Source organism: Aythya ferina, assembly GCF_964211825.1.
Source record: "Aythya ferina genome assembly, chromosome: 7".
Taxonomy (NCBI): Eukaryota; Metazoa; Chordata; class Aves; order Anseriformes; family Anatidae; genus Aythya; species Aythya ferina.
In genome coordinates this window covers 13,729,201-13,743,389 of record NC_140302.1, presented here as the reverse complement: position 1 = coordinate 13,743,389, position 14,189 = coordinate 13,729,201, and the positions used below count along the sequence as shown (strand labels likewise).

At 37.2% G+C, this 14,189-nt stretch overlaps 1 protein-coding gene across 3 annotated transcripts in view; it reads right to left on the bottom strand.

Annotated features, from left to right (window-relative positions):
* Positions 1-14,189, bottom strand: part of DLG5 (discs large MAGUK scaffold protein 5) — a 109,327-nt gene that overhangs the window by 48,496 nt on the left and 46,642 nt on the right. For all 3 annotated transcript variants that reach the window (XM_084526399.1, XM_084526400.1, XM_084526401.1), the window contains exons 3-4: positions 5,237-5,402; positions 729-872 (exon numbers count right to left, since the gene is read on the bottom strand). In XM_084526399.1, the coding sequence (XP_084382525.1) occupies positions 729-872; positions 5,237-5,402 (310 nt within the window). The remainder of the gene's footprint in view (positions 1-728; positions 873-5,236; positions 5,403-14,189) is intronic.

The window sequence follows — 14,189 nt, the reverse complement described above, 5'->3', positions numbered from 1 at the left end:
TGAACACATTATACTAGTGCATATTAAATAAAGACTGCTAGTTTGATACTGTCTTCTGTTGTTGAAACAGAATGATACAAACTGAAGTCTAAGCTGATGATCAGCAGGTGTGAAAGCCCATAATTAAATAAAAAACAGACAGAAGCAATGAATAGGACCATTTTACAATTTTAAAATAGCTAGTAAACTAGAGAAGATACTCCATCCTCAAAAACTCAAGTTTATTTGCCTCCCAGGTAAATAAAACTTCCCTATTTGCATCAATGACTGATTTTTAAACTAAAACACAGACTAGCATTATTCAACAGCTGCTGCCTGTTTTACTGCATTTTCATGAATGCTTACAACTGGTCTTGGCCTGTGATAAAACTTATGTAAGTCATAAAAAAAGCCATCACATCATCTAAGAAATCATGAATTCCATTCTCTCAAATAATATTCTGTTCTTCAGCCTGACTGGAGTGTAATTCTAAATCAGTAACTAGGCTTTCCTTGTCAGTGTCCCACCAAGTCATTACGGATTGCCACCTCAAATTCTTCAAAATAAGACACAGTCCATAACTGTCTCATTTCAAATAGTCCCAAAGTATTTTTATCTGATGCATTCAAACATTAATCTTGCAATTAAAGTGGAAAAATAATATAAATAATGGTTTGATTACCATGTTTTAATACCTTACAGCAAAGATCGGTTAACTCTCACCTTTTATAGCTTTACTAGTACTTACTGATAAAAATCTGCCTCTTTTGCTGCTTCTTCACACCTTTTTAATGTCTTGGTATGTTGATTCTGCAGAGACTGAAGGTCTGACATGGCCTTCATGCACTGAATCTTCAGTCTTTCATAGTCATGATTAGGTTTTGGACTAGGCCTACCGCAGAAAAAGAATATTAAGTCAAATAACAGCTTAGAATAAAATCCAATAAACACTGTCACACAGCTTCGGATATATACAGACTATACTTAGGCCATATTGTACTTCAAATCAAATAGTGACAGCTTCACAACAAGATGCAACCACAAACAAAGATAAACCTGTACCAGTGTTGTACTGAGATATACCATTTAATAACGAGCCAGTTGTCCAATGCTAAATCAAATGAAAACTGTACTGTGAGTCCACATTCCTTTCTTTGGAGCAGCAGTATTATCATAGACCAGAACTGTCACTTGAAAACTCAGCCACAGAACAAACACTGCTTCCTTGCATTATTATGCCCAGACTTCCAAAGAAAAAGCACAGAGCTGCAGTGTGAGTGGGGATGAAAAGAGGCTTGCAAAGTCAAGTGGGGGTGGCATGGAAACCTGTACTAGGGAAAACTCATCATCCTGGAAACAGCTGGAGGACCTTATCTACAGCTCCCTAGGAAAACCACAGTTAGGGTTAGTTTTGAGACATAGAATCTCAACAGGACACCAAATACATGCATCTGTGCCAGCAAAGTTTGATGAGACTAGTTAGACCATTTACAGTAAGCTGAACAACATGAAAGCAAAAGTCCATCAAATGATATTTTGTTTTATTTATTTAAGTATATCATGGTGACTGGGAGACGAGAAGCTTTCCAAAATTACCTATTTTGTCTGGCAATTGACCAACATAGATTACGTCTACAATGTGTATCCACTGTATGTAACACCTCTATTTATATTAGAATATTATAAATCTTTTTGAAAACTAAATTACCAGAATTATACCACCTTCTTCTGGAGCACTAAACTCTTCAAGACACTCTACACTGAACTATGTTCTTCCTCTGCAGTCTCAAATTTTTTTCACCAATCAATTTTCTACTTTCAAAATGAAACTACTAACAGCTGTCTCTATGGCATCTCCCAGGTCTCATACCTCTAACAAACAACAAGAAAAGAAAGATATTAATTGATGTCTAATTTGACTGCTTATTCTCCTATCACATTTGCTCCACTGCTGCACAGATCACCCTTTCTCCCTTTCCTTGCTAACATTCTCTCCCCCACACAGCTTCACTGTAAGCTCTATCTAAGAAGTAATCACAATGCTCTTCACTTCATATAAGAACAGCAGCATGGATTCTGGAACAGAAATTCAGCTGGCATCTGAATTGAAATGAAATGGTTTTGCATGGCTGCAGTGCTGACAGTAACAGAAAAATAAATAGCAGTCACATCTGATTCACAGATGCTCAGGGAATGTGTGCGAGATCTGAAGGTGCATTTTTGCAACCTAGTTGTGTTTAGGTTGCAGAGTAGTACAGTCTTTCATTTTAATTCCTCTTTTTCTCCCTACTCCCTGAACAAGTGTTCCCGGGGAAAACAAAGGCAAAGGAAAAAAAAAATCCCTTCCTCAACTGACATACTGTAACAAGAAGTAAAAGTCAAATTTGTATAAAGTAACATATAAAGTCAGATCTTCAGGGATGTCTTTTCAGTGTTTGTTTGGATGTTTTTCTGTTTGTTTTTACTTCACTGTTTATGGGTATAAAAGGAAATACTTCATACAGATTTACAGACATATTACCATAACTATTGCAGTGTTAGTTTCTCTTTGAAAATACAACCCCAATTAGTGTAAGTAAAACTACCTGAGATGTTCACACCCTTGACAAAATCACTAAAACCGCAAGTATTGATTTAAATTAGTCTCTAGGATGAAATCATTGTAGGTAGACATCATCTGTCCCCCAGTCGTTACAATGAGAATATTAATTGAAGCATGGTTTAGTTCAGCTGAATCTTTAAGCTTGAGTTCCATTAACACTTGCTCATATTAAGCTTGTAATCATAAACACACATTCCTGCAAAATATTTGTGCATTTTTTTTTCTAAAAAGTAACTTAAGTCAGCCTCAAAGCTATGGTGAGAACTTAAACATATCTAACATCAATCACATCTGTATTTCATATATTGCTGAAGCATAATTCTAAACAGAAATCCTAGATAAAAAGATAACATGGTAAATACAAAAGTTAGCCTACCTATACAATGAGAAACAAACAATGCCACCAGTAACCTCCCGCACTCTAGCTCATCTACATGTAACAGAACACCTGCACTGCCAAGGCAGTTATGTCCTGCACTACTGTTTCAAGGGCTTATTAATCAGCAAGAATATGGATATGGAACTAAACATTGGTCAGAAGTCAAAAAACTAACTCTTAAAATAAAGCAATCCACTCAAAACCACACAGTGATCAAATCTCATTTAAATAAGACCACCACAGTATAATGCTAAATTGCACCAGAACATACAAAATATTATGATTTCAATAAAGGAGAAGTATCAGTTATTGCTTTGAAAGCATTAGTTCAAACAAGATACAAATTATACAAAAAAAATTAAAATGCTATTGTCAGAGTTCCAACTGTTGTTCTGATATTCACATAACAATTCTAAAAATCCTCTGCATCCCAAGGGAATCACCCCGATTCTAAATGAGGGCCACATCAAGACTGACGTTTAGATATATTTGATTAGGATGTAAAAGCTAATGCCAAGAGCAGTTCCAACCTTCCTACGGGCAATACTTGACCAACAACTTTAAAACATTTTCATTTACAATATCAGGTCCATGAACAACAACTGCAGACTGCACATAAACCAGTCCTTTCTCAAAAGCAGTTTTTAGGTGTTTTCTCTGTATTGCGGTTCTCTAAGGGAAATACTACAATTACTAACATCAAATATATGAAGCTCACCTTGATCACACTAAATAATTTAGTTAAATTTTTGCTTAATCACCACAACACATGCATGCGTATAATCACTGTCAAGTGACTCAAGCACAGCATGAGCAATCCTACTCCTGTCCAGCAGAGTGACACATGCTAATCAGATTCAGCTCATCACAATCCACTTCTGCAGCTCCTCTTCCATTGCTTTGGACTTAGTCAACACCAGTTTTTGAAAACAGATCTCAACTTTGCAACTGCCAGCCTTCACATCCAGCCCAGCCCAGCCTATGAACATGTTGCAAGCTGAAACCATTTCTAAGCACGCCACCATGATGTGTCAGGATTTGTCTCTACACTACCTGCATTTGGTTCAGTGATTTTTCAAAGAGCACATGTAGACAGGAAAGCCAAAGCCTTTTGGCTTGTCAGAGTGACCACCTAAACAGTGGTCTTTCAGACTTGACAATTCAGGGTGGTAGCTGGCAATATCTGGGCTTTGAATCCTGGAAGGTTGACGATTAATTTTATATGAAGAAAGAATGTGGAACAAAGTGAAAAATACCAGCACATTTTCACAAACCATAGATGTATATTTAGATGAGAGCAGTAATTTCCTTTTTTACTAAAGGAAAACAGTAAGTCATCTAATCAACTTCATTCATTTCGACCCCATCAGATAATTAATTTTTAGGGGGGAAGTAGCATCCTCCATCTAACAAACTGTCCAAGCACTGCACAAACACAATGTTTATTTTCATGAGATTTGTTTAAGCTGTAAACATTTATATTTTCCACAACATACAAACCCTACATTGGCAGAAAATTGATTTGACAACCAAAAAAGAGAAAACTGGGACAGTCTAGAGGACAGCTCATCAGAACTTTATTAATAGTAGCTGGGATTATAGAGAACAATATTCTAAGCTGTAAAATCCTCAATGCCTAAGCTCTACTGACTTCAGATAAGGTCCTTGGTGTGAGCTAAAAGTAACACGAAGCTCAGCAGAAGATGTTAACATTTGAACTTTTCCTCTCCCATCCCTGAAACTCGTTTGAGACCCTCTGACAGAACACAAAGGTCCTCAAGCCCTACAGTATCTCTTGCAACCACCTCGGCTCGGGGAGCCTGAGATGGTTAGCTAAGGAATGAATGATTAAACATTCTCTCAACATCAGTTCACTGGTTCAAACCTCAAGACCTCATCTCCTATGGATGAAATGCTCAATTAATCACCACTTCAAAACTGCGAACACTTCAGACACACAGTCTTCCACCTCTTTCCATAACATAACCTAGGAATCCTCAACAACTTGCTTGCTTTTCTCGAGAAGGAGTTGAGCCCTATTCCCCTCAATCCCATAGTAACACTGCTGTAAAAAGCAGGAGAAGGCATCCAACACGCAGCTCTGAAACCTGGATATGGTCACCTACATATACATCACCACAAAGCAGGTACCTTACATGCAACATAAATGCACTGTAATATTATTGCTGCTTTTCAAGCAAGCAGGAGACAAGACACTTGAAAATATTCCTGAAGACCGAATTCAAATGTACATTTGTTTTATTTTTATTTTTACCTGCAGTCATCAAAAGTTGATCCAGGAGATGAAAGTGCAAGTCGCTTGCGCAGCTCATCCCTCTCTCGAGTTACCTGACGGAGCTGAAATAGTATTGTCTCCAGCTTCTCACTCATCTGTCTTGTGTCTGTTACAGGTGGTGGAGATGACGCTTTACCAGTTGTACCTGACCAAAAGACAAATAACTGACAGTTAGAAAACCCCTCAAAAGAACAATACAACTTCACCAAAGATGTCAGTGCTAACAACAACAACAACAATAAAAAAATCACATACTTTTGGTTGCAGAATCCCATTCAAAACCAAAGTAAGTCGTGGGAGTTTTCACCAGCAAGTTGGTAGAAGAACAACTCAATTCAGTCAGACTTTACATTATTGGAAAAACTCTATCCATGTTACAAGTTAATTTTGCACAAATAGGCCCCTTGCTCCCCCCATACTTACAAGTTACCAAAGAGAGGACAAATAACTAGCAGTCACAATTGCAAAGACCTCAAAAACTACAACAGTGACAAAGAACTCACAGATGTAAGGTCACTTAGAGAGAAGAGACATGTTCCATGCTTTAAAAAAAAAAAATCATATAGAAAAAAATATACCAACATAGCCCAACAACTGAGAAACTGCTACAGCACATTAGCAGCTGGTCCTTTAGCCTCACAGACACACTATTCTATGTGCTACCACTTTTTTTTTTTTTTTTAAAGACAACTTATGTTTTCATATGTCACAACTTATTAGTCCAGTTCATACAGGTTTGACTTGCCAGCAAATTATGAGAGATGGGCTTCATATTAACACCAGTTAAAATGAACACATTACAATAATTGCAACTGGGCAGCACATCAAATTTCCTCTAAGGGGCAGTCATACATTAAAGAGTATGGTGGGATCTTCTTCTGTTTTCTAAATATCAGAGATGTACAATGAATGAATTTTACTGTCTTCTCAGATACCTCAGACATCAATACAAAGAGGTCTTCCACCTAACAGATGACAGTCTGATATATTATGTTTCACAACATGCTGACATTAATTCAACTCTAATTTTATTTCTACCCATTTTAATCATACACACATGACAGCAAAGATATAAGTTACAAATGTGAAAATTAAAGTCCTGATGTATACCAGAATTTACTGTATTCTACCCAAAAGAAGTTCTAGAACTACTTGGCATTAGCTTTCTAAGATGTGCCCTGATAGTGCCTTTTTTTTTTTTTTTTTAATGAAACAACAAAAGATCCATTTGTAAAATGATGATCACTGATCTGTCTTTTGAAAGATAAAGATTTTCAGTTACTTCATCTGATCAAGTGCTAATGAGTTACAAGGATTGACTTTTTTATTATTATTATTATTCATTTTCTTCCTCTAAACGCAATTCAAGAAGGTATTACAGAATGCAAGAACTCGCTCCAATTAAGTAGATCTACCTGTGCTTAAGTTTCCACACCAAAGTAACTTTAGGGTTATGACTACCATACATACAGCATAAGGATCCTTGTTCTTACTCCCTTCAGCAGCTCCTATAATTCTGTGAAGGCAATTTGGAAGCATACACTCATTTTTAATTTTAGCTATTGCAAAACAGTGCATGCAAACACTTTAATAGCAAATGAAGAAATAAAGAACTGCAGGAACAACCTGTCTTCTGTAGAAAGACACAAAGACAGAGATTTACATTGCTCTAAAGAATTCTAAATGGAAGCTGCATTTGAGTTTTTCTCTCACTATTCTATAGTCCCCTCCTCCACCCAGGAGACCCTTCTTCTGTGAGGGCCAAGGATCTCACACTTGAAACACAGTTCTCCTTTCTTTTTACTATTTTGATTTGCTAAAACAGAAATCATTCTACAAGTTTTTAAGGAAAGATTATAGAGAAACTAAAAATAATAAACATGCACTATCCTAGGTTCATGATGTAAGGAGTAAATAGGGAAAAAAACAAATGCAAAAGTCAAAATGCATATTAACTTGGAACCGTTTGGACATGAGCAGGATCATTTCATAAAGAAGTGAAAAGGTAGACAAACACACTCTAATTCAAGTACTGACAGGCTGCATGGTCTTGGGCAAATTCAGTCCCAAAGCTATGCCAAGCAAGGCAAGGCTGCTTTACATAAAGACAAGCTAGCTAGCCTTAGGAAAGAAGCTTTCTTGACTAATGTGAAACCATTAATCTTAGTACCAGAAATTGTTTTTTCATTGACTCGTCCCTTTTTACATGCACATCAACAAATATCTGCATGTCAAACTCAATGATGATATTGTCAATGTTTAATACCAGCCAAGATTTACACGTAAGTGCTATAAAAATTCAGATCAATGCAATTCATATATTCTCCTTCTTAAACTTAGAAGAAGTCCAAAAAGAATATCATTGCTCAATTTAATCACAACCTTACATTTTCAATAGTTGTACAAAACATCTAACAATGTTAAATCAAATTTGCGGACACTCCAAAAAGCTTCAGTAAGCTTCTCTTTCATCAGAAAAACTCAATACTCTTCATTTCCTTCAAAAGAGCTTTTATAGCTAGATGCTAAAAGCCCTTTATTGCATCTGACATCCTGATGCAGTGTAAGGAAAGCGACCTGTGCTTCCAGCTTTGTATTCTTTTTCCATCTGACTGCATATTTTACGCAACAGTACTTCCTTTCTGCTCTTTAACTAGACAAACTGGTCTTAAAATGTACAAGCCTACAGGCTAAATTTCCATTATCCAAATGATGCCACCTTACAGTAACTTACCTGCTTTCTCAGATAACCTGCATTTGTTAAAAAGGATTTACTGTGTGTCTTGCCAAGTACAACTCATTCATCTGCTTCAGTAAGCCTCAAAACTCATTTCTGATGTTAGGTCCACTTTGGCACTGAAAACACAATAGTATGCAAGCCACTTTGCTGGCCAGCCTCCAGGTAAGCTGTGCTCCACTAACACCTGAAACAGCCCTATGCTGGGTGTGCGTTACGGACAAAGTAAGTTTTGACTCCAATGCAGTATATGCAATAAGTCCTGAGTACACATGAACTTAATCTAAAGCAGATTTCCCAACATATGCTGCATTAAAAAATAAATAAATAAATACATAAATAAATTTCCATCTGAAGCAATGGTATCTTCCCTAACTGTAGTTCAAACACCTGACTTCACAGAAATCACAAAGATCCATTAACATCGTACATACTAAATAAAATTATCGATGATTTTCCTAATCATCAATGATTGAAGAGATAATACAACCATACAGAAACCACAGCACTGTTAACTTCATTTTCATGTCACCCCCATTATTTTGGTGTGGGGCAGTGCACTCTTTGAAACACACAACATGAAGAGAAATGTGACTGTTGTGCTTTTTTTTAACTGACCAAGATGCGTAACACTGAAACAAGAGCATGTTGAGGTAGGAAAATGAGTACCAATGCATGAACAACTATTGTTTTTTTTTGTTTGTTTTGTTTTTAAGAAATACTGTGAATATATTTTAAGTTATAATAAACTCATTAATTTACTCTGAGAATACACTTGTATGAGTGTTAACCAATTCAAAAGGCAATCTATCATAAGCTAACATAATGCTTCAAATTTTACTTGGATTTTTTCCTGTCATCTTACAAATTTGTGCCAATTCTTGCTTGCAAGCAATCAGATTAGTCATTATACACCTGAGCCTTTCTCACTGCTTTCATTCCAAGAAAAAACAACATGGATAGTCAGAATATCATTTCTCTATGGCCTTGTAAATCATGAAAGAACATGTTAATAAAACTAAAAGAATTTTGCAAAACAAGACAAAAGATGTGTTGCAAAGTATGACCAATAGGGTTTCTCCCTAAGCTCAGGAAGACCTACGCCAGGTGTAGGAAAATACCAGCTAAAATATTGACTTGCTCTCAGTAATTTACGAGGACTAGAATGGGATTACATAACAAAAGCTATCATTTAGATATATTTCCTCATGTGTATCTTTTGAAGTGGTCTTGAAATAACGGATCAGAACTGCCTTGCAAGTGAAATAAAACTTTAATGAAAACAAGCAGCAATGCATGGAGGAAGGGAAACTGAAAAGCACAATACTGAACAGTGGAAAGTTTCATATGACAGACAGAAAACTTAACAGGTTATGAAAGCAGCAAAGATCATGTAACGTGCAAGAACAAGAACATAAAACACTTCAGTATTTGCTTTAATACAGAATATAACAAGCTAAATCAACTGTCCAAAATATGAAACAAACTTCAGCTTAGATAAACTTAAGACTTAAGAATCTGAAGCAGTGAACCACTGAGCAGTGGTTCTGGAAAGATCAACATGAATGATAATCCCAATCTAATACCCAGTAATTACAAGAAAGGAGAAAAAATACCAGGTATGTCAGTTCAAAAATTCCCTGCAGAACTTTTCTTCAGTAAAATACAACAGAGAATAAAATCTGTAAACCTGTACCATGACCATGAAAATACAGCTGAAGCTTCTGGAGTAGAGCAGCTAAGAGCTCCCTTGTGGGAAAGATCAAACCCTTTGGAAGGCTTACAACCACACAGCAAAAGCATAACTTGGGCTCAAGAACCCCATGCAAACCTGAGCAGGGCAACTGCTAGGGTCAACTACTGCACCCCGACCAAAAGGTTGAGACCTGCCAATACTCATCCCTTCGAGGTTTTTCCTGAGGGGAGTTCTGAGCATCGTTCCACCATACTGTTTTACAGTCCTGAAAGAAAATTGCTGACACCAAAAGGATTTCCTGAATGCACAGACTGATAAAGGGCCTCAGGGAGTAGTAAAGACACCGTGTTCCAGACGTGCTGTCTGGAGTGCAGGAGATGGGTATTCACACATGCTGTATTCCCATTCAAATCATTACAGATGGAATCTTCAGGAATTCCATCAGTCAGTTGCCAAGCATTAAGAAGATACTGCAGCAAGTGAAACGGCATGAAGTGGTCAGATACTAATTACAGGTTTTCAAGCAGAATCCTTAAGAGACCAAGAAGTAATTCAAACTGATTTATTACAGGCAATGTAAAATAATAAAAATAAATCCTTCCTTTCCCAAGACTATATATCAGCAAAGTTAACATTTTTTTTTGTTGTTACTAGTTTTAAAAAAGAGCATCACGTCCACTTAACAATTCTTGAGTACTTCTGAAGTGACAGAAGTTGAAAGAACACTGCATGACTACATTTTAACCCATAGCTACAAGGAAATGGATGCCATAAGTCAGCAAGAATACAATGAAGCTGTTCAAAGAACTTAGTAGTTAAGAGAAGGTGCTTATTCGTAAACACATTGAAACTCAGGCAAAGAGATTAAGGATAACCTGTATGATTTATGAACCGAACAGAGGAAAATCAAAGGAGAGTGAAGCTACTCTAAGTTTGTGTAAGAGAGTGGTTATTTCATAAACCATGCTTCCAGTAAACTCAACATGTACTACTCAGATCAAAGGAAAAGCAAATTACGTAGGATTTAAATCTATAAAAAGCGGTTTGACTCAACTGTTGAGGTCAAACTTTACACACAAGAAAAAATGACTTCTGAATAGAGAGAACGACTGGGATGGAGGTAGCAGGTTGAAGTCTGGGATGCCCAAAAGGATCCTGATGTGGTGTACTGGAAGCATTCTTAAGTTTTCTGCATCATTTGTAACTCTTCAGCAGGTGTCGTATTAGCACATGCTGACAAAGGAACAAGTGACAACTGTCCAGGTGTCTTTATCAATTGTAAAGTTTGTGTTTGCATTAGCACAAAACCTGAAAACATCAACAAAAAAGAGATCTACAGGCTGACTGCCAAGGAGGGGAAGCAAAGGGAAGGGAAAAGACATTTTCCAGCAATGAAATAGAGTTTATCTTTGAAGGAGTATCACAAACCACACCTGTAATTGAACACTTTCTATGAATACTGAAAACAATTACTTTGTTATGCACAGCTGTACAAAGTGTGAGGCAATAAATAGAAACAACATCAATATAAAGAGACAGCTGTCAAAATGGCCAAGGTGAAGCGGTGAAAGAAAGGCTACGCTTTGTTGGGAAGGAATTATTATCAGATGGGAGGGGTGTAATGTTTGCTTTGGAGTAAGAATTAAGGGCCTCAGATTAAGCACTTGAATTGCAATTAGTGAAAAACTACCTGTAAATAGCCTGTCAGGCTGATAAACTAACAAAGTGTTAAGCAAGGAAACACTGTTGGTTCAAGTCAAATTTGGAAGAGATCAGTGGGGACAGACATATGGAACCTGATAACTACAAGAGAAAGTCATAAAACGATAGTGCCGATGATGGCGTTTGTTACAGACGGGAATGGAAATTCACCTAGTAAAAGGCAGCAGAGTGATACTAACAGGGAAGGGCAAGAAAAAAACACTTAGGACTAAAAGAGTGATACCAGTTGCAATGAACTGAACAGCTGGAATAATAGCATGGTTTCAGCTGCAAGACAGAGGCTTGAATACATGATGAAGAGTACAGGGAATACAAGATTGACAGCTGCAATCACAACAACTCAGATTTAGATATGGAAATGAGGAAATTATAGAAATGCAGATGGAGAGCTTATTCCATTCTGGAAATTCACTCATTAATATCTTGGTATAGTTATGAAAACTGAAAAAGAATGTAATGCCATTCTATTCAAAATGCATCATAAAAAAGCATAACGCAGCAGAATGTCCTCAGAGCTATTGCCTGACCCCCGAATGTAACTGCTTGTTTTTCTTTACATGTTTCTGAAAAAATAAAGATTAAAAAAGAACACTGTGCAGCAAGGCGGGGACGAAGAATCACTTTTTTTTGAAAGCATTAAAAGAAAACTTCGAAGTTATATTACGTTACTGGGATATTTAAATAATGGCTTGATTCCAGAAACTATAATCCTGTCACAGCAAAACATTGCTTAGGTCAACAGCGTATTATTGGACACTGGGTTTCAAAACTCTTGTAGCATAGACTAAATAAATTCATAGAGACTTTTTTTTTTTTTTCCAAAGAACGTGAGTCAGAGCCATGGCTTACTTGCCTACTACAAAAAGGGACAAAGGAGCCAGTAAAATAAAAAACTAGAAAAAAAAAAAAGATGGGAAGTCAAGTAGATAATCCATATAGTCACAGAAATTTATTAAGACATTGTGTTACTACTTCCTGTAGCAAACAAATTTGACAATTTCATGCTGAAGTATAAGCAGGGTGGCCTTGGGCTGATGTTACATCATCTACAGGAAATGAGTCAGAACAAGCCTTCCAACCTTCCTTACAGGTCCAAAAAATTCTGCTGGAATACAGCAAGAGTAAAAATAACTTCACATATTTTAAGAGCATACTTCAAAAATACAACACTTCTAGTCTGGACTGTTTATTCAGTTTGAGTATATCAAGGTAAGGTAAAGAACTCAAGATACATTGTACATATGGTATTCACATAAATTCCCAGTAACTTAATACTCAGAGGAACTATCACTTGGTTCCTCCTAAGTAGCTGGAATTAAGTGACTCAGTAATTAGCATCTCTTTCTCTGTAATGTTACATTTATGGACGTTTCAGACAATGCTATACAGTGTGGTAGCTGATACTGTACAGAATACATGCTGTACAGCGAGAAACTGAGACTGAGATTAACCTGACATTAGGAACTTAAAACTATACTACACTTTGGAAAAAACAAACAGAAATCCAAAATGCAGATCTCCTGAATACTTCCACCATTTTGCCTACGTCATCTACTCCTGAACATCAACAGGAATGGTCCCTTGTGCCAGTCTGGCACACTGGCACTAGAGCTGAGTTCAGCATACCCTACAAATCACCTCTGACACACGAACTTAGAATAGTTCACGGAACAGCTGAGGTTGGAAAGGAGCTCTGGAGGAGGACATCTGGTCCAACCTCCCTGCTCAAGCAGGGCTGCCTGGCACCGGTTGTCCAAGACTGTGTCATACAAGTTCAGTTCAATGCTTGCTGAACATTTATCTTCAAAATTATACAAGCCAAATGTCTGAGTGCACTATACAAACTGGCACATTATAAAACAAAAAACAACCAAACAAAAGGTTTCTTTATTCTGTGCTCTTTCCCTCTCCGTTACCATTACTGGTCAAGTGGGAGATGGGCCAGTGACTGTCACATACAACAGCTCTGTTACTGGGCTCTATCCAATTCCTAAAGTAACACTGTTGTTCCGTTCCTGGCACGCCAGGCACTCCATCTCCATAAATAATTATTCTGATGTCAGAGATGCAGGATTGTAGCTCCATTCAGAGAGTCTGCTGAGCACGGGGAGTGGGCAGATGAAGGATGCTTCTATTTACACACAAAAATCTTTGTGACTAACAGAGAGCAAAGAGAAAGGAAATACAAAGAGAGCATGACAATTTAATGAGAATTTATTCCTTTGCAGGGGAAAAGGTGGGGCCAAAGCACAATGGTGGAATGCAGAGGTTACAGCAGTTTATATCATAACTCTCTTGGGAATTAATAGTGACACGCCCCCCCTTACCCCCCTCAGTGCTACCAATGCTAGTTCCCATGCACAGCATGAACATTATTAATACAGTGGAAAGAAAAGGAAGGAAATCTAAGGGAACAAAGAAAATACTGTTATCTAAACAAATTTTGAATGATAAGGAAGAAATACAAGAAAAAATTGTAGAGTACAACAGCCTGTCACTCTGTACTGTATTTATGTACAGACTAAACAGACAAAAAGGCAGTTATGTCTATGAAGAGCCAATTCTTTCTGCAGGTCTGATACCTTGGCTTCTACTCAACCACTTCTTCTACCATGCGTGGCTGGGATTTCATTCCTGCTGTATCCATCATGCCCTGCAAGCCCCTCTAAGCAGGGGAAGGGAAAAAAGCTGGGATAACAGCACAGTGCTTGCTACAGAGTAGCCCTACACTCTTCTGTGAGTCATATCAGTAATTATACATGCTACATCACTCCTTG